Source organism: Mustela erminea, chromosome 12 (genome assembly GCF_009829155.1).
Source record: "Mustela erminea isolate mMusErm1 chromosome 12, mMusErm1.Pri, whole genome shotgun sequence".
In the NCBI taxonomy this organism is placed as follows: Eukaryota; Metazoa; Chordata; class Mammalia; order Carnivora; family Mustelidae; genus Mustela; species Mustela erminea.
This window is the reverse complement of record NC_045625.1, coordinates 74961560-74982837: the sequence shown is the minus strand read 5'-3', so window position 1 is coordinate 74982837 and position 21278 is coordinate 74961560. Positions and strand designations below refer to the sequence as shown.

General features: G+C 47.4%; 1 protein-coding gene across 1 annotated transcript in view; it reads left to right on the top strand.

Moving 5' to 3' along the window:
• LOC116570711 (phosphoserine aminotransferase) overlaps positions 1 to 11588 on the top strand; it is a 28234-nt gene extending 16646 nt beyond the window's left edge. Inside the window, exons 7-9 of the mRNA XM_032308201.1 lie at positions 2978 to 3106; positions 10073 to 10210; positions 11376 to 11588. Coding sequence (XP_032164092.1) covers positions 2978 to 3106; positions 10073 to 10210; positions 11376 to 11481 — 373 coding nt within the window. The 3' untranslated portion in view covers positions 11482 to 11588. The remainder of the gene's footprint in view (positions 1 to 2977; positions 3107 to 10072; positions 10211 to 11375) is intronic.
• The last annotated feature ends 9690 nt before the right edge of the window (positions 11589 to 21278 follow it).

The window sequence follows — 21278 nt, the reverse complement described above, 5'->3', positions numbered from 1 at the left end:
CAGGCTCCGGGCAGCCAGGGAGTGAAGCAGGGCGGGGGGCAGGGGTGGGGGTGGGGGGTGCTTTCTGCTCATTGGCTGCTCAGATCCCCAAGATCAGCAGGGCAGGGGCGCCTGCAGAACAGAGAGCCTGGGTGGCTCAGTGGGTTAAAGTCTCTGCCTTCGGCTCAGGTCATGATCCCAGAGTCCTGGGATCAAGCCCCGCGTCAGGCTCTCTGCTCAGCGGGGAGCCTGCTTCCTCCTCTCTCTCTGCTTGCCTCTCTGCCTGTCAAATAAATAAATAAAGTCTTAAAAAAAAAAATTCAGCAGGGCGTGTGAGCGTGAGTCTGAGCTCAACAGCCACAGAGAGGGAGGTGTGTTGGGGCTGAGGACTGGCTGGGTTTGGGGGCCTGCCCTGGGCCTTGCTGCAGCCTTGGACTTGAGTAGCGAGAAAGCAGTCAGGGAATTCAGGGTCACAGGGCTATGGGTAGAAGCACAATGTGGCCTCTGAAGAGTAGTGAACAGGCACACATGGCTCTGCTTGGATCACAGGGCAGGGTTTGTGGGGGAGTGAGCAGTTTGGGGTTAGATGGGAATTCCAGAGCATCTTCCTGAACAGAGCGGTGGGTGGGCAGCATCCTGTCTGGAACACACATGCACACGCGTGTGCCATGAAGCTGTTGTAGCCCCTGCACTTGGCAGCTGTTTCTGGGAGGTTTGGTGCCAGCCGGGCTGCCCCACGAGCAGGGGAGGTCATGGTGGGGGGTCCTGGAGCCCCTCCTGAACCAGATGCCTTGGTTACTGTGGAAGGAGCTTGGGCTTTGGAGTCAGAGCAACCCGGTTGTAATCTTGGCTTTATTGGCCACTTAATGGGTGATTTTGGCCAAATTAAGCTCCCCAAAGCTCAGTTTCCTCATCTGTAAAATGGGCTGTTGGTAGCTCTGACCTCAGGATTATTGTGATGAGCGAAAGGGAGAACAGCTAGCAGGGCGCCTGGCCCCATAACAGATGTTAGGAAATACTCTGGCCTCTTTCTTCTTTCTCGTTGTCTCTCTCATTCTCAGTCTCGATCCAGAGAGCGACAGCTGTGGCCCCAAATTACTCAGGGACTCTCTGCTTCCTTCCTTCTCCTCCACTAGCTACTGTTTCTCATTCCTCAAGCAGGGAAGCCTCCGGAACGCCTTTTTTTTTCTTTTTTTTTAAAGATTTTATTTATTTATTTGACAGAGATCACAAGTAGGCAGACAGGCAGGCAGAGAGAGGGAGAGGAGGAAGCACGCTCCCTGCAGAGCAGAGAGCCCTATGCGGGACTCGATCCCAGGACCCTGAGATCATGGCCTGAGCCGAAGGCAGCGGCTTAACCCACTGAGCCCCCAGGCACCCTCCAGAAAGCCTTTTACATGGCTTTGGGTGCCCATTGCCTACCGAGCAGCCTGGCATTGACTTCCGCTTAACTTCTGGGTGTGGAAACACCAGAATCCTCTACCTACCAGGTTGAGACAGTGAATGAACTGGCCAGAGCCTCAGACTTCCCCTGACACCAGCTTCTGGCTGTTAGAGTGTTTTCCAGATCCAGTGATCTCCTGCTTCAACTTGTCATGGTGGAAAGAGCCCCGTGGTGTTAATAAACAAGGTAGCTCTTGTCCAGGGGTTAGCATCCTGGATCGTCGCTGGGCATTGACTCCTGGCAACTCAGTTTGCACAGATTCCCATGAGGGGACTGGCTTTGTCCCACCTCTGGAGAGTGCCTAGCTGAGAGCTGGTCTTCATATTCCCAGCTCAAGAGGATGGAGTCTCTTCCCTTGGACACCTGTGTTCCTGTCCCTACAGACTTTCAGGCAGGTGCACTCGGAGGAGCCCTTGGTACCTTTATAAGAGACGAGCTTTCAGAAGACCATTGGGAAACCACTCACCGCGCTTCAACACTGTGTGTGTTTGGTTTAGTTTTGGGGGCTTCGTAATGAAGATGGCACTATCTACACTTGTGTGACCTAGCTACCAGGTGCTGGACCCTGCGCTAAGCACTTTCCCCAACCCATCTCCTAGTCTCTCTTCTCTAGTCCTCTCGGGCCCCGAGGTCTTACGGCTGGCAGAGTTGACATTCTGGCTCAGAAAGGAACCCTCCCAAGTTTTACGAGCAGCCAAGGGGCCGTGGCTCCTGGAACCAGGGACCCAGATTCCCCCCCACCCCTTTTCCCATCTGCTCTCTGTTTCTGATCATTGCTTCTTTCTGCTGGAATATTGACTTCATTTTCTCAGATGAGTCTCCTTCAGAGACTCACAATGTCACCAACACACAGGTCTGCGTCTCTGTGCTCACTCCAAAGTCAGAGAGTCCCGGGGAGGGCTCTAATTGTCCCAGTTAGGTCCCCAGCCCTGCTGTGAGACCAGGGGACAAGGGACCCAGCTGGCTCTGCCTGTTGGGTGGGGATGGGGTTAGGAGGATCAGGGCAGCTAAAATGCCAGGTGTCCCCCATAGGGTGGTAGGCCTCCCTCTTTCCAGGTGGGAAAGCCAAGGTTGGGATTCCCAAGGTGAATAACCCTGAGTGGTCTTCTTAGTTAGTGGCAGCAGCCATGGGACTAGAGTCAGGACTGACTGAGCCTGGGCTCCTAGCGTCTTGCCACACTGCCTCCCGCCAAGTAGAGGGCCGCATGGGAGGGCTCAGGGGTAGAAAAGCTGAACGCTGCTTCAGGTCTCCCACAGCCATGGAGTCCAAGTCATGGACACAGAGAAATAGAAAGTAAGTGAGTGAATGGTACAAACTATGGGATGGATGGGCAGAGGGCTCTATGAGTGTAGGAAGTGAAGGGGTTAACTGGGTGGGGATGGGGAGCCAGGGTCCTGAGGACACCTGGTGCAACCAGAGAGGAGGATTTACATTAGGGCTGGGGCTGGACAGGTAGGGATTGGTGTGAGCTCGAGAGGAGTCTATAATTAAAACATTTTTTCTGAATGTCTTATGCAAAGCAGAGCTAGATGGATTTTTAATCTTTATTTCAGCATCTACGTCATGGGCTTGGTCCTGGAGTGGATTAAGAACAATGGCGGGGCCGCAGCCATGGAGAAGCTCAGCGCCATCAAATCGCAGATGATTTATGATATTATTGATAATTCTCAAGGATTCTATGTGTAAGTTGATGCGCTTTCATCTCACAGTTTGCCTCTTGTGCATTTTAAAATGTGTATATGTCGTGTGCCTTTGAGGAGTGGACATCGTCCCTTTACTTGAGCTCTTAGAAGTGCGGTGATCTGGGAAGTCCAGGGCCCCAGGATTACGGGGCAGGTGAGCTCTTCCCTTGTGCATCCCCACCTGGGGAACCCCAGGGGTGGTGATGTTTCTCACACCAAAGATCTCACCTTCCTTCCAGCGTAGACCCCTTCTCCCACTCTCTGCTTCCTCTGTAGGGCTCCTGGGAAAAAACACGTGTACTTGCTAAAAGCTCTCAATATTACTCAGGGACTCCGCTGGAGAACCTTGTATAAATACCCATTCCTGGGCCCCTCAGCCGGGTCACTTCACTTTTTTTTTAAAGTTTTATTTGTTTGAGAGAGAGAGAGAATCTAAAGCAGACTCCACTTTGAGCTCAGAGCCCTACCCGGGGCTCGATCCCACAACCCTGGGATCATAACCGGAGCTGAAATCAAGAATTGGACACTCAAGCAACTGAGCCGCCTAGGCACCCCAGGTCACTTACCTTTTTTAGGAAAGTCCACTGCTTCCCTTCTAGGACGGATGTCACCATCCCAGGCCTGCCATCTGTGAATGGTATTGGCTATGGTATGAGGAGAGTTCTAGTTAAACATTGTTGTGACCAGATGAATCATGAATGTGCGTTGACCGCTGGACGAGAGTGTATGGGTCTTGCATTAGCCTCGTAGGACTGCTGGAACAAAGACGCAGGAACTTGGTGGCTTAAAACAACAGAAACCTGTTCACACTCCTCTGGAGGCCAGAAGGGCAGGGCGTTGGCAAGACCCTGCTCCCTCCAGAGGCTCTAGGGAGGAATCCCTTCTTGGTCTCTTCCAGTTTCCGGTGGCTCCAGGTAGCTCTTGGCTTGTTGGTGCTGTCAGCCTGGTCTCTGGCTTCGCCTTTGTTGGGTGTTTTCATTTCTGGTTGTTGGATTTAGGGCCTCCCCAGATATCCAGGATGATTGATCACAACTAGAGGCCTGTAACTTAATGACATCTGCAAAGACCCTTTTTCCAAATAGGTCACATCCACAAGTTCTGGGGGTTGTCCAGTCCCCTAATAGAGACCTCTCACCAAAATGCTGGGTGTGATGCACCCAGTACAGGGCCTGGCACACGGGGAGCTTGATAGATGGCTCTTTTCATTAACGTTTCCCTGCCTTCAAAGTGTCAGATGTATGAGGCTTTATGCTGTGTGTGTGTGTGTGCATGTGCATGCTACACATAGGTGTTTGTACACATTTGCACGCATATATGTAAACGCATACTCATTTTCCAAGCCTGGGACCTCCTCCTCAAGGACCACTACTCTTTTGGGTTCAATGATAGTAACTGACCAATAGTAACAGGAGAGTGTACACTCTTCTTTGAGAATTCATGTGCCACACGGGATGGATAAAATGGTGCTTTAACCCTGACTTCTAATATGTCCCTGTGACCACCCAAGGGTGGAGGTTGAGGGCTTATTTTCGGAGCAGATAGGATAAAGCAGCATGTTTCTGCTACCTCTGCCCTTAAAATGCTTGTTGCCTGTTCCCCTGAGTTCTTGCCGTGCAGTGACCCTCCAGCCATAGGCCCTAGGGGAGTTGAGTTTGGCTGCATGCCTTAGCCTCTAGGCTCCTTTCCCGGCTGGGGGAAGGGGTGCACACTGTGCTTTCTGCCTGCTCTGGGTCTGTGCCACAGCCAAGTGCAGACTGGGGGCTTGGCAGATGGTCTAAGAAGTTCCCAGCCAAGGGCTAAATAGTAGTTAGAAGCTTGGAGCAGTAATAGGATAGGACGACTTAGCCTGTAGGGGGTGGAGGCTTGTTGTTGGTTTTTCAGTTTTTTGTTTGTTTGTTTGTTTTTAATGAGTTTTACTAGAGTTAGTCAGAGGAGGGCAAAACTACTGTTAGGGATTTTTTGGAAGGCAGGGAATGATCCCTGCAAAGGTATTGAGGGAAGAAAGGATATTGTGCTTGGGGAGCAAAGAGTGGGTTTTCTGGAGGTGATGATTATGCTGACTTAGAAGGAAGGTAGGGAAAGGTCTGAAGACATGTTTCGTCCACCTGTTCAGTCCTCTGTTCACCTTTCTACCTGTCTACCCACCATCCACGTTTCTATCTGTGATCTATCCAGCCACCCAGGACATCGCCCATCTCTGCGGCAGCCACCCACACCCCTGTGCACCCATGCGTCCACCCGTCCGTCATCCACTCACACACCCATCTGTCCGTTCATCCATCCACCGTCCGACCATCCAGCCCATGTTCCTGAGCACCTACTCTCGGCTAACTGTTCTAGGCTCTGGGATGCCCAGAAGAACAGGCATCTCTCCTGACTCCCCAAAAGTGCTCAGAACCTGAACGTGAGGAAAAGCACTTGGTTATTGTGGAGGCCAAATTTTCTAGTAGCTTTTGATTCCATTTATTTCTCAGGAGATGTGTAGGAACGAAATGGGGAGACAGAAAGAAATAATGATGCCTCTGGAAAAATCCAGGAATTAGAAACAAAACAGAACATAGGAGGAAGCCCGGGAATCCCTGGATTTCCTTTCCCCCAAGCTTTAAACTCCAAGCACCCAATCCGGCATTTCTCAGAAGGTAGCCTGCTGTGGCCAGCACGGCGGGTGGGTTGTCTCCTGGGCAATCAGGTCACCTTCCCTCCCACCGCCCCCAAACTTCTCATTTACTTATGTACTGCCTTGACCCAGAATTTTCATCTTCTTCAGAGTAAACCTCTTTCTGGGAACTTCCATCCGCCCTGGGCTGCCGGCCCAGAAAATGTCAGCCTGGTGCCTGAGTTCACGCGGGCGCTGTTACTGGAGTCCGCAGGCCTTCGCTTGCTCCCTGCTCCGCGTTCCCTGCGGAGTGCTTGATAGCTGTTTCTGGGATCGCTGGATTTTCAGGAAATGCTCCGTTTCTCTTTCGAACTATAGAAATACGGCGCCAAAAGGGAGGTGAACAGTTCTTTTTTAAAAGACTTTATTTATTTGAGAGAGAGAGGGAGCGCACAAGCAGGGGGAGCTGCAGGCAGAGGGAGAGGGAGAAGCAGCCTCCCCGATGAGCAAGGATACTGATGTCCCGCTGGATGCCAGGACCCTGGGGTCATGACCTGCGCCGAAGGCAGACCCTTAAGGCCTGAGCCACCCAGGCGCTCTGGAGGTGAACAGTTTTAAAGAGGAATACCAAGTAACCTAGAAATAGGAGACTGAACCGAGTTCTGGGCAGTTTCCTGGGGGCTGTGAGGCTGGTAGAGATGCCGAGACTGGATGAAACAGCCGTCGAAGTCCCTCTCTTCCTCATATGGCCTAACCGCCCTCGTGGTGCTGGTCGACCCTGACTTACGCCCACGTGGACAGTGTAGCATTCTGGGTAGAGAACCCCCTCTTTGCCATTTATTAGCATGTGACCTTGAGCCAACGACCTAACTGCTCCAGACTCGGATACAATGGGCATACTTCTTATGACTGCCTTGAGGACTTAAGTGAAAATCCATGTGAATAAAGAATATACAACAGGGCTTAAGAACATGGGCTCCCTTGTGGGTTAATTTGCATGAAGCTCTAGAAGCAGTACTTGGCATCTAAGGAACATTCCTTAAGAGTTAGTTCTTAATATTATTTTGGGTTACAATGGAAAGCACTCAGAATGCTGACTTTTGATATTCAAAAGATGTCCAAGTGATAGTGTCCATATCCAGACCCGAGGTCACCTTTCTCGCTACCTTCATGTGGGGACCAGACCCTGGGAAAGAGAGGAGTGTGTGACGGGTCTAGCGATAACCCTAACATAAAGGGAAGCAGGCAGAGCCCTAGTGCTTTACAAATACTGACCCTTTGTCAGCACAGCCCTGTGAAGCAGACACTGAAGGCTTTTTTCCGGAGGCACAGACAGGTGAAGGGGCAGCTGGGAAATGGGAACAAGCCAGGATATGCACAGGAGGGGTGACACGGGGGGCTGCTTCCAGGGTCCTTTTTTTTTTTTTTTTTTAAGATTTTATTTCCTTACTTGCCGGAGACAGAGAAACAGTATAAGCAGGGGGAGTGGCAGGCAGAGGGAGAAGCAAGCAGGCTCCCTGCTGAACAAGGAGCTGGATGTGGGACTCGATCCCAGGACCCTGAGATCATGACCTAAGCTGAAGGCAGAGGCTTAACCCACTGAGCCACCCAGGTGCCCCCTGACCAGGACGCATCTTTGTAAGAGCTTTCTAGCAGGTCTCTCCACTTTTTGGTGTTCCACACTCCATTCTTTCCTCTGTGTGCTAGTGTTCATTTTCTAAAATTCAGATTTCATGTTGTTGCAACCTGATTGCTCCTCATGGCTCAAGGACCCAGTCTAGTTCCTGTCAGTGTATCTGCAGGGCCCCCCCACCGTCCGGGCCCAGCCCCTGGCCAGGAAGCCCAACCCTGCAGTTCCCGGAGTTCTTGCTGGGGGTCCCCCAGGGCTTTGTAGATGCAGTTTTGCCAGAATGGCCTTCCTTCCGGCGTACCCCATCCTAACCTTGCCATGTCGCTCTGAAACATTTCAGCTTTCTCTTGGGCAGAATTCCTTGCTCGGCTGTGTGCTACTTGACCTCTGACGTGGCATGTTAATTCCCTACACAGCCATCTCACTAGATCGGGAGCAGTGAATCCCCTAGAATCCTTGTTTCCCTTCCTGATCCTTCTCCCAGAGACTGTCTCAGGCACCATGTAAATAATTTGTTGTGTGCTGACTCATGGCTCCCGTGATACCATCCACTTTCATGTTAGGATGGGTCCATAGGGTGCTGGACTGTAAATAAGTCTTCCTCCTTTTAATTTTTTTCCCCCTTAAATTAGACGTGCTCTTTGCCTGGCACTTCTATAATTAGACCTTCCTTCGGGGAGCCGGAGGCAGCAGGATATCAGGAGGGTAGCCAGAATTTTTAATTTAAATGTCAGCCACGAAACCTACCACCTCGTGGAAGGGTGGTGCGCAGAATTCAGGCTCAAAGACCATTCCAGATACTTGTTTTCCCTGCTTGGCATCTCTTTTGCCTGTAGGTGCGCACTTGACTCCTATTAACTTTAGCAGGAATTATGTATGTGCCCTTAGGGGAGAGCATGACTTTTCACAGGGGGGCTTCCTCACACTGCTTTTATTTGCTGTTTAATTTTAATGAATCACATCCTGTACAAGTGTGAAAATAAAACAGGGTGAGCTTAAAAATGGAGAAGGGGTGATTACATGTTCTCCTCCTACTTTTATTCTGGAGTGGATGCCCACTCCTCCCTTTGTCTCCTTTGACTGTCAATGGACCATAATTTTGGCTGCTGATTTTTCCAATCAGAAACTGAAGTCAAAATACTAACCTCTCCTAGATTAAAAACTCACACATCTTTCATTTTTGAGAGTTTGGAGAAGCCTTCTGCAAAATGCTGGGACCAAAAAGATGAATTTGTTGACTTTAACTGATACTTAGCTTGTTTTACTATGTTCTAGACACTGTTTTATTTTTATTTTTATTTAAAAAAATTTTTAAAAACATTTTAATTATTCATTTGACAGAGAGAGCACAAGCAGGGGGAGCAGCAGAGGGAGAGGAAGAAGCAGATTCCCCCACTAGGTAGGGAGCCTGAAGTGGGGCTCGATCCCAGGACCCCAAGATCATGACCTGAACTGAAAGCAGACGCTTAACTGACTTAGCCCCCCAGGCACCCCCTCAGACACTGTTTTTGCATCACAGAACACACAAACCAGTTTTTGTTAAAGCAACAACTTAGTAATAATTTTTTTGCTTTTGACTTTGGGTCAGCGGGCTGGGCTGGGCTTCGCTGGGTGGTTCTTCGGCTGTTCTCACCTGGAGTATGTATTTAGAGTCCACGGTGATTCACCTGCAGCCGGCCGTCAACAGTGACCTCACTCACATGTCTGGGAGTTGGTGCTGGCTGTTGCTGGTCTCCTGTTACCAGCAGTCTAGCTCAGGCTTGCCCACATGGCAGCCATGTTTTAAGAGGGCAGATATAGAGGCTGTATTCCCCTTGAGGCTTGGGTTTGGAGGTTGCATAGCAACCCTGATGGTGCAGTTTCTTGGTTAAAGCAAGTCACAAGGCCAGCTGGATTCAAAAGGTGTGGAGAGGAGTGCCTGGGTTTCTTAGTCAGTTAAGTGGCTGCCTTTGGCTCAGGTCATGATCTCAGGGTCCTGGGATCAGCAGGGAGTCTGCTTCTCTTTCTCCCTTTGCCCCTCTCCCTACTCATGCTCACTTTCTCTAATCAACCAACCAATCAATCAATCAATCTTAAAAAAAAAAAATGTGAAGAACTAGACCCACTTCTTGCCTGGAGGGCTGTAGCAAATTTGTGGCCACTTAGAAGCCACAAACTCCCCCTATGAATACTGGCTCACTTAAATCTTACATCACCCTTAGTAGGTAGGTTCCATTAATCTCCCCAGAATACATGAGGAAAGTGAGACACAACAGAGAGGTTTAGTAAGTTGCTCAGGGTCACACAGCTTGGGGCAGTGCATTGTGACAAGGGCTTTGAAAGCTGTTAATGGCTGAGTCCCTCAGCCACTGTTAGGACCAGCATATATATATGTTTTTTTCTCTAGCCTTATAGAGAGAGGGTCACTCACGTCTCTATGTGGTTGCCATGTATTGAAAGGTTCCTATATGTTGTGCCTCTGAGCTCTCACAGCTGGTCTGAAATGAAGGTATTATTTCCATTTTATTCAGGTGAGGGAACTGAGGCTCATGGAAATTAAGTACAAGTCATACAAGAGAATGCTAACTCACTGTTCCATATGCAAGAGAGTTCTCCCTAAAAATTATCCATGTCCTGGGGCAGATTTTTTTTTTTTAAACTTCTGTTTGTATTGACAAAATGTTTAAAGCAGTGTTTCTGTTGATTTGTTAGTGGCTGTTGCACATTTCAGAGAAGTAGCTGGAACAATCATGTTTTTCAGATGTCCAGTGGAGCCCAAGTATAGAAGCAAGATGAATATTCCATTCCGCATTGGCAATGCCAAAGGAGACGATGCTTTAGAAAAAAGATTTCTCGATAAAGCTCTTGAACTCAATATGATCTCCTTGAAAGGACATAGGTGAGTGAGTACACATCAATCCAAAAACTTACCAAAGAATTGGTTTAGTGGGTTTTTTTTTCTTTTCTTTTTTCTTTTCCTTTTTTTTTTTTTTGAGAGATAGAGCACCCACATAAGTGGGAGTGGGGCTCGCTGTGTGTGTGTCTGACCCTGAGATCATGATCTGAGCAGGAATCAGGTGTTGGATGCTTAAGCGACTGAGCCACCCAGGTGCCCCATAGTTTTTCAAATGTAGAACAAAACCTATCTACCCATCTAGGAGTCTCCAAGTTGGGAATAGCTGCTGTTGTAACTGTTGGAAAGACCAGTTGTCACAGGATAATCCTTTTTTAAAAATATCTTATTATTTATTTATTTGAGAGAGAGAATACGTGAGTGAGAATGGGGGTAAGTGAAGAAGGAGAGGTAAAGAGAGACTCTTAAGCCGGCTCCATGCCGAGCACAGAGCCCAACATGGGGCTTGATCTCATGAGCCTGAGATCATAACTTGAGCTGAAATCAAGAGCTGGATTCTCTAACAATGGAGCCACCCAGGTGCCCCTTGGATTTTATTTTTAAGTGATCTCCACACCCAACAGGGGGCTTGAACTTACAACCCCGAGACCGGGAGTCACATGCTCTACCAGCTGAGCCAGGCAGGCGCCCTTCTCCTTTTGCCTGTGGAACCCTTAGCATGATTCCCTGGCTGAGTGTGCAGTGGGGCCACCTCTGCAGGCTTTTGTCATAATTCCCTTTGACAAATCTCTGAAATGGCTTTTACGGCCCTGAGGCTTCCATCCCTTGACTGGAGAGAACAGATCCGTGTTGCTCTGGCTGAACATCAAATAGTTAATCCTGCATGCTCTATGAAAAGTGTGTGTCCTTACCACAGGGGAGGCGAGACACCGGCCCCCCAGTGGTTGCCTGTTCCCGCCTTCCTCCCGAGCAGGCCCATCAGATACCTGACTGAGTTAATCCAGGTTACGTGTGGGCATGATGGTCTGTCGCTACATTAGGGAGAATTTTCTTGTGATGTGCTGGCCACCTGGGGGCTTTCAGGTGACAGGTTGGACATGATGGCCTCAGGTGCTGTGTCTCTCTTAGGAGCGGGTGACTGGAAAGACCGTCGTCTCGATGCTCAATTAGATGCTTTTGTTCTCACTGGCTGCATTTTTGGTCGCTCTAGGTCTGTGGGAGGCATCCGGGCCTCTCTGTATAATGCTGTCACGATTGAGGATGTTCAAAAGCTGGCGGCCTTCATGAAGAACTTTCTGGAGATGCATCAGCTATGAACACATCTTGACCAGTATATACTCTGCCCTTGAACAGTGTATAAAATCTAAAGTAACTTGGGAATGAGGACAGAAACCTAGCAAACATGGTATTTTTCTTGAGTGAACGTGCTTATTACAGATCTCAGTTTTTTTTTTTAAATAACGACAGCAGAACATCCACAGCTCTGCAAAGCTGGTGGGTTTAATGGCCTCCACCTTAATTCTCAAGTGAACTGGAAGCATTAAAAAAAAAAAAAAAACTCCCTTTAGCTTTTCTAGCGAATTCTAGCTAACTTTGTCTTTGCTGCTACTTTTTCTAGTTAGATCTCAATATTCAAACCTGCCTGTGGCCTTAGTGATGCAAATTGAAGTTACTGATTTCTGGAGACACTCAGGCAGGGCACGGAGGCTGGGTGAGGACCGGGATTCAACAGGTGCTGAGTCTTGATCCTTTACAAAATGACATGGTGGCGTCTCCTGGGTTCTGCACCTGGTAATTCGGGTCCACACTGCCTGTGTGGTGATGTTTAGAGGTTCCAGGCTCAAGGGCAAGCTGGGGGATCTTTCTTTATCCTGTTACTCTCGTTAAAGAGATAAAAGTGACATACTATATGTTCACATAGCAAAGTCTGTTTTTAATACCAAATAGTTTATATCTCTGTGCAGTCTGTTTCTAATAATACGGTTCTTGGGGATGCACATAGAGACTAAAGAGAATTTGTTAGAATCCTTAACCTCACGTATTACGGGTTAACGCTTGTAACGGTGTGTCCCTTCTCTCTCTCTTCTCTCTCCAAAATACCTGCTTCACAGGGTTTAGAAGTTCTCTGATTTCCTTTTATGTTCCTTTTAGTGGATAGAAGAGAAGGTTGCTTGGTTGCTATGTTCTTCTTTTTTTTTTTTTTTTTTCGGTTAAGCTGTTAAATTAAAATTCTCTGTTAAGCTCCCTTCTCGTTGGTTCACTTGACAGTTTTTTATAGTGTTTGACTAGTGATGCTGTGAGTTCTGGAGAACCTTCGCTGAAGAGTTTTTTCCCTGTTGTTTGTCCATTGTCAGTATTTCTCTTGACTGTGTGGAAGACATGAAAGTCCCAAAACATCTAAACGTTTGTCAATAAATTTCCTTACCTGCTATTTATTAATGTATGTGTGTATGTTAAGAAACCTCTACACCCAGTGTGGGGCTTGAACTTACAACCTGGAGAGATCAAGAATCATGTGCTCGGGCGCCTGGTTGGCTCAGTGGGTTAAGCCGCTGCCTTCGGCTCAGGTCATGATCTCAGGGTCCTGAGATCAAGTCCCACATCGGGCTCTCTGCTCAGCAGGGAGCCTGCTTCCTCCTCTCTCTCTCTCTGGCTGCCTCTCTGCCTACTTGTGATTTCTCTCTGTCAAATAAATAAATATTTAAAAAAAAAAATAAAGAATCATGTGCTCTACTGACTGAGCTAGCCAGGCACCCCACTTTACCTGCTTTTAAACAGATTGTTCTGTTAAAAACTTTGTGATAGAAAAACTTGAGTCTGAAAGTAGGATCTGATAAGGGTAATTTAGTTCCACCAAAGGTGTAAGTCTTGAGTCCTGTGCATCCATTTTTTTTTTTTTTTTAATGACTTGGTATACCATGGTGGCTTTCCATTGGCTCTTGAAATGGACATTATCAAGAAACCACCTTCCAGCACAGCTCATGGTATAAAGGTCTATGAACTCTGTCCCACCTAGGCCAGAAACATGCCCATAGGACACTTCTGAGCTATCTCTCTATTTTGTTGGATTATGTAACAGCGACTGTGCTGATCTCTTATTCTAGCTCAGCATCAATTAATTGGGTTATTTGCATTCCCCTGGTCAGTGCTACACTTCCCTTGTCTTCGTTCTCATCTGTAAAAAGAAGGATTGAAGTAACTCCCCCACTTGTCCCAGAGATGTTTAAGAGCTTCAAACAAGGAGTCAAGGCAAGATATGAATAATAACTACAATCAATGTTTATACAGCAAAGCCAGCCGGTCCATGGAATCCTCCTCAGTGTTTACATGAAACAGTGCTCAGAGTCAGCCTCGCTTTTCTCATCCTTTCCTGGTGGTTGCAAGCCCCTGTGCTTTGTACCAACCCCAAGTCTCAAACTGCCACTTACTTCCATTCCCGTCTCCAGGGTCTGCTCTGATGTTGGCCCTTGGCGGATTATTTCTACAGCCTGGTCTCCCCTAGGCCCCCTCCCTTGCACAGCTAGTGGGCCTGGAGTTCCCGCCTCGTTTGTGCCTCCATCAAAACAGTGTTCTTTTTAAGATCTTATTTATTTGACAGAGATCACAAGTAGGGGGAGAAGCAGGCAGAGAGAGGAGGAAGCAGGCTCCCTGTTGAGCAGACAGCCTGATGCGGGGCTCGATCCCAGGACCCTGGGACCATGACCCGAGCCGAAGGCAGAGGCTTTAACCCACTGAGCCACCCAGGTGCTCCTGGAATGGTGTTCTTACGGGGTGACCCCTTCGCCCCTCACAGGCCTGCATTCCCTACCAAGGTGTCTGCTTCTCTGCCCCTCCCCTTAGAGCATCACGGAAGGAGCCTTGTTTCTCCACTTCTGGTACCCGGCATCCTTGCCCTTCAGGGGTACTCAATAGTCGTCTGTTCGAGGAATGAGGAGTCTTACGCAGGTCGTATTGGTCTTCCTGAGTTTTACGAACTGAACCTGGAATAGAGGCAGACGCACAATCTTAACAGATATGGATTTTTTTTTTTTTTTTTTTTTTTAAAACCTAAGTGTATGATACAATTTCACTTTCCACTACAGTGGTCAACTAGGACTCCGTGGTTGAACAGGGATATTGAAAGTCTTGGAGAGCTCCCTGACTCATCGTTATAAATCTGTGAAAATGGTCAGTGGACAGCATCCATACAAGTACAAAGGGGAGTCACTTGTTGGGACACAGATTGCTGGAAAATGCTTGTCAAGTGAAAACCTTGGCCTTTGTGTGTCTCAGGTGAATGAACTGATGCCAGTCTGCTGACCACAGGGAGAGAAGTGTGAGGGAAGATAAGGGTACAGGCTCCCGGGTCAGCAGGCCGCGAGAGCCAGACCCAGCCAGCCTTCCCTGGAAGATAAGCAGAGCAGACAAAATCAGTGTCTTTCAGGCCTCGGGGAGTCTAAGGCACAACGGCCTCACGTTCCTCCAGATACTCCCAAATCCCCCGCCAACCCCCCGCAAGCTGAATTTGAGGTTTTATTTTTCTCCTTCAAAATTGTTCCCAGTACATAGTCATTCTAATGCTGCTTGAGTGAGAAAGAACAAAATTGTTTCCATATTCCTTTTTTTTTTTTTTAAAGATTTTATTTATTTATTTGACAGAGATCGCAAGTAGGCAGAGAGGCAGACAGAGAGAGAGGGAAGCAGTCTCCCTGCCAAGCAGAGAGCCCGATGTGGGACTTGATCCCAGGACCCTGAGATTATGACCTGAGCCAAAGGCGGTGGCTTAACCCACTGAGCCACCCAGGCGCCCCCAGATTCCTTACGTTCGCCTCCACACGCTACTTGGTCTCCCAACACGGTGGTTCTGTTCTTTGCACAAGAAACAAACTGTTCTGTCTCCAAGTCTTCATTCCCCACTGGTCTGTGTTTATCTGTCCAATGAGCCTTCATCACCATTTAGCCGATGCTGGAAGGTTTGACAAGCCCTTTGGTGAACTAGGTGATGTAACAAATAATTATTCCTTTTCCCCCAGTTCCGAGCTGAAGGAACCACTAAGACCCATAAAAGGGACAAGACCCACTGATAGATTAGATGTTCATTTCCGCTGAAGGCATTAGTAGGTCTGGCCTTGTATCACTTCGTGATTAATGTTTGTTGTAACGTGTTCTTTGGAAAGAAAATAAAATGAGGAAGAATTTTCTCACATTTGATCAGAATGAACATAATTAAAAAGTGAAATGCTACTGGGTTTGGGAAGAAATCAATCACTGTAATTGGAAAGAAGATTCCTTGCCTCCGTCGGTAATTGGACTCTTGGTAATTTAGATTCGGAATTCATGACAGTTTGTGATAAATTGGCTCCTGTTGGGCTAAAGAAGGTAAGAAGTTCTAATTACCCCTGGATTATTCCAGAGTGGATGGAAAAGCTTAATCACAGAAGGAGGTGCTGGGCAAGAGATAGAAAAGCCAACAGCGAGCAAAGATTTATTGAATTTCTTTTTAAGAAGGGTAAAGAATAAAATGGTTCATTTGATGTGACAAAAACAAGAGCATGGTATTTTTGGTATCTGGCATCCTGGGGATGTAAATTGGATTTTCTCGGAAAGTAGGGAACTGGGCATAATAGAAAAAGTTTATGTACACAGAAGTTCTACATTTGGGTTATACCAAGTAGCCTTGCTTACTTATTAGGGCGTGAGAATATTGACAACCTTGGGCCTCACTGGGGGGAAAAGTATGGAATTTGTATTTTGAGTGTTTAAGCGTGTAAGTCATCAGTACTAAGTTTAAGGAAGTCTGATACATTTTATTCAAATGAAACATAATTGAAGCTAGTAGAAATGTAGACAGACTAATTAGTGAGCCTGCTGACCTGGTCGCCGTGGGTATCCTAGCCTTGGTTCTGTACAGATTGCTTGAGAACACCCAAGGAATAGGCTGGATTCTAGGTTGATGCCCTGGGTGGTGAATGTATTGTGAATTTGTGTGGTTTATTTTATTTATCTATCTAGGTGCTGATGTATAGATGTAGATAGATCTGATTTCAAACTTACAGGGAAGTCGCAAGATTAGTACAAAGAGCTCTTTTATTTGCTTGGCTTACATTCATCAATTATTAACATTTAGCTTCACATGCTATGGTAGTCACTCTATCTATACTTTTTTCCCCCCCCAGAACCATTTAAGGATAAGCTGGAGACACTGTGCTCCTTTACCTCCAAATAGTGACAATTTCCAGAGAACAAGGGCATTTTCCTGTGTAACCACAGTGATGATCTAAATCAAAAATGTAATGTTGATACCGTTGACTCATCTGCAGTCCGTATTCAAATTTTGCCGGTTATTATAGTAACATCCTTCATAGCTATTTATTTTAGTCCAAGAACCAGTCTACAAGCATGTATGGTACTTAGTTCTTATGTCTCCTTTTTTAAAAAAATTTATTTATTTGAGAGAGAGAGAGAGAGAGCACGGGCAGGGGGAGGCTCAGAGGGAGAAGCAGACTCCCTGATGAGCAGGGAGCCCGATGTGGGACTTGATCCTGGGACTCTGGGATCACGATCTGAGCTGAAGGCAGACATTTAATTGACGGAGCCACTCATACGCCTGGCTCTCATGTCTCCTTAAGTTAAATATGAAACAGTTCTTCAACCTTTTAGTCTTTCACATCATTGACCATGGCAGAACACAGGCTGCTTGTAGTAGAAAATCATGGAGTGGGTTTGAGTTGGTCCTGTTTCCTGTTTTGGCAGGGGTACCACAGAAGTGATGTCCTTCTCTGCGTACCCTGACAGGAGGCATCTGATGTCCGTCTGTCTTACTGGTGTCTTAAGGTGGTGTCCATGAGGATTCTCCACTGTCAGGTTATTATTTGTCCCTTTGTAGTTAATAAGTATTTTATGGAGAGAGATTTCAAGGTTCCGACTATTCTGTTCTTCATCATGAGAAGGTAAAGTGATTTATGGCTAATTTTCCACCAATATTTCTACAACCTGCTCCTCTCTCTCCCAGAGGGAAAAGAAACCCTAACATATAAGCAAAGTTGTGTAAAAAAAAAAAAATAATACATTGGGGCGTCAAAAGTCAACAGTTGGGGTTATAGATCCCAGGAGCCCTGAGAGTAACAAATGTGTTTTGAGAACGTGAATATTATGAGCAAGTGTGCTTTTTGGTGAAACAGGAAAGAAGGAAAAGAATCTAATGATCAGGATATAGGGACCAACTTGTAGAATTTTCCATCCCTGTCCAGTCAGGTTTCTTTAATTCTCAATATTTTTAAAAGAACATCCCCTTGGCAACACAGGCCCTTAATCTAATAGCCGGATTGTGAACCACACAGCCTGATTATACTTTGAAAGATGTCCTATAAAAACCTAAAGTTAAGGTTGCTTCTGATGTTTCTATCCTAGCAGAATAGCCCCCAAGAGAAAAATAAAATCTCGGCTTCCACCTAGCCAGGTAAAGAGCTGAAAGCATCTTAAATGTCTGAGAAGTAAAACCTGAAGTTGAAATGTAAGAAACATAAGAGGTTATAGGGCATTCTGGGGGGAAAAATAATGATCTTACCCAGCAGAGTAAAAGTTTTCCTGCTGGCTCAGTATTCCTTCCTGCTCCCTTCCCCCACTTTAAAACCATATTTTCTTTAGGGTGAAAGTCCAGAGGTTGAAGCAGAAATCCTCAGAAGTTGTTAGGAAATGACAGGTGAGCAGGTTAATAACCTCAGGTAGCAAGCATTCTGCTATAAACTATACACTGGGGGAAACATTTCTGAATTTTTGATGCATTTAAATCTTGGGTAATCTTACAATTTCCAAAGAAATACACTCAAATTAATGTTCCACCTGGCTTTCACCCAGTCATTTCCCCCATTAAGCCATTTCTGATCTCCCAGTCGCATTGTTCAGCGGATATTTTATTTATTTGAGACAGAGTGTGCACGCGAGTGCAAGGGAACGGGCAGAAGGAGAAGGATGAACAGACTCTCCAATGACTGGGGAGCCCCACTCCCGAGATCATGACCCGAGCTGAAGGCAGACCCTTAATGAACTGAGCCACTCAGGTATCCCCGTTTAGCAGCTTTTTAAAATTGTCTTCCATGAGCAAGGTTCTTGTAGCCACAGGGGCAAGCAAAGTAACCAAAGCAAAATCCTATCACTTAGGATTTTGTTGGTCACAGTAGATAGAAAACTTAATCTAAACTGACTAAAGCCAAACCACACCAACAAAAACAGAGGAGGGAATCCATTGGCTTTGGCTGATGGAACTGAACAATTCAAAGGTAGTTCCAGCCCAGGTCTGGTTTGCTCCAGAGGCCCAAGACATGTGGTCTTTGGGTTCACCTTTCTAGGACATTTTGCCCTTCATCCCTGGCTTCACAATAACCGTGGAGGCAGCGGTTGACCAGACACTGGCTCTGAGTACTTGGCTTGACCAGGGGATGGCAAGAGGTCTGTACTTGTGCCTCCCCAATGAGAGAGTCCAGGCTCACTCTGCTTGGACTGCCCTAGTCAGGTTCTTTCTCCTGAACCAAATATTAGGGCTTGGAAGAGGGGATATGCTCAGTGGCTACAATACATCAGAGCTCGTCCTTGGGGCTGGGTGGGCAGCCAACCCCACCTACATCCTATGGAAGCCTACACAGTTTGCCAAATAAATTCTGCTTTCCGTTGCCCTTATAGAGCTCACAGCCTACCAGGGGAGGCAGACAGTAAACAAATTGGATCCAAGATAGGAAGTAAAGGAATAGACGTGTGAGACTGCCAGGGGGATGCAGTCCGGACTGGGAAGTGGGAAGTGATGTTTTAGTTGATATCTGAATGATAGAACAGGAGTTAATCGGGAAAAGAGATTAGGGAGAGACAAGAGCAATTTGGGCATTTGGGGGGACATTTATCATTTTATTTTCTGTTTGAAGAATTGGTCTGTGATGCCACAGTTTGTACAAATGGCCACAGGAGGGCAACTGCAGGAAAGGGCCACCTGGCCACACGTGGCCACAGCCACAGGGGGTGAGATGAGCACCCAGCATTGGCCATTGTGGTGCCTGGGGCCCTCTTCTTCTTGCAGGGATCTGAGGGCCAACAGGGCTGGAGTTCGGATGGGGACAATTAACCAAGTAGATTGGACATAGATAAACAGGTAAACAGCTGGTAGGGCAACAGAGGTGTGTGTACCCGCTGGATTTCAGCCCTGAGTGTATCTTGTTCTTCTCAGCCTCTTCCCACAGCCTGAGGACCACCAAACCTTCTGTAGGTGAAATCCAGTAAATGTTGACTGAGCATATCAACGACTATATTGATAGCCATGGGAAAATAATCTATGTTCATATTGATTGATATTGGTAAGATTTCACAAATGCTTTCTTATATTCTCTGAAGTGTCTTAAGCATTGGGATCAACATCTGCCAGAGCTTTGCCGAGTGAGGGGATCTCTGCCTGGAGATACACTTTGATTCTGTTGTGTAGTTTTGGAAGCCCGTACTGAGTGATCAGTTCAGTTGTGTTTTGGTTGAACCATCTACTACTTATTATTAAATTAATGGCCATATTAAAAGATCATGAGATGAAGCCTTAATATCTTGATTCTTGTCTTTTCTTAAAGGGATAGAACATTTGGGCCTGCATTCCGGTGTGGTGACATGTGTCTGGAACCAGTAGTGCTGCTCTTTAGATGGGGAGAAGGGCTCTAACTTACCTTTTTCCACCTCGTCCACTTTTTTTTTTTTTTTTAAGATTTTACTTATGAAAGAGAGAGCCCGCACGAGTGGAGGGAGGGGCAGAGAGAGAAGCAGACTCCCCACTGCTCAGGGAACCTGATGACATGGGGCTCAATTCCAGGATCTTGAGGTCATGACCTGAGCTGAAGGCAGACACTTTACTGACTGAGCCACCCACGTGCCCCCGACCTTGCCCACTTTTTTGGTCATACTTTTTACCTACCTGACCCTTGGGTACGGGGTCTGCAAAGAGCAAAATCTGAGCTTTCTATTAGAAAACCATCCCAAGGCAAAAAGTAGAAGATATTTTTTCCTTGGTATCATCTTTCCAGTCTCTTCTGCCATTTTCAGCTCTGCAGAAGCACAGACAAGCTTTAGAGCTGGGCGATGGACTCTCAGAACAGGCTGGGCAAGTCATCCATCCATCCACCCAACGCACTCACACTGATCTATTCATTTAATGAAATGGGGAACAGCGTTGACAAGATCATTATCCCAAAAGGATTGGAGCCTGGTAGGGAAAGGAAAATATGAACACGCAATTGTCATACTCTGGGACAAGTAAACCAGGTCAGGCTGCCAGATAAAACAAGCTGTCCAGTTAAACTTGCATGGTTTATTTGTTAAATCTGGTAACCCCACCACCTGCGGAAGGGTCAGGCGCAAGGGAACACACACACAGGGGGACGGGGCAAGCCTTCCTAGGAGAATTCCCATGGAGACCCACGAGACAGGGACAGGAGGGAGAGGATCCAGGTGGTGGTGGTGGGGGGGAGTGTTCCATGAAGAACGTGCTATTCTGCACACGTAAAGACCAGGAGTCCAGCTGCCCCCAGGGAACTCAAGGGCAAACTTGAAGTTCAGGATGTGGGTGGAGTTTTGTCACCACAAGAAGACGAAGAGGCAGCCAAGTCCTACCTTGGAATCTGGACTTGATCCTAAGCACAGTGGGTAGCCGCTGTAGGACATGAAGCAGCAGAAGATGTGCACTTGAGAAGAGTCCTGGCGGGTGCAGTGGCTGATCGGAGAGGGGGAGTCTGCAGACAGGAGACAGTGAGTGATGGCGGTGGTGACAGTGAGTGATGGCGGAAGCGACAGTGAGTGATGGCGGTGGCGACAGTGAGTGATGGCGGTGGCTGTGGGGAGGTGAGGGGGATGGATGAGCTCCTTACAGGGTGAATGACCAGATGTGGGAGGTGAGGGAAAGGGAAAGGTCAAGTGTGGTGCAAGTGATGAGTAAAAGATGCTTCCACTCAACGGGATCAGGGACACGGAGACACGTGTACTGTGCTGTCATTTGCCCGTTTGCTACCTGCCTTTCCATGGCTCTGCTGAGAGCCCCCGCAACCCTTGTTGCTCTGATTTCCTTGCCACCTCTTGTCCGGGTAGGCTCAGCCAGTGGAAAGCACTGGCAAGA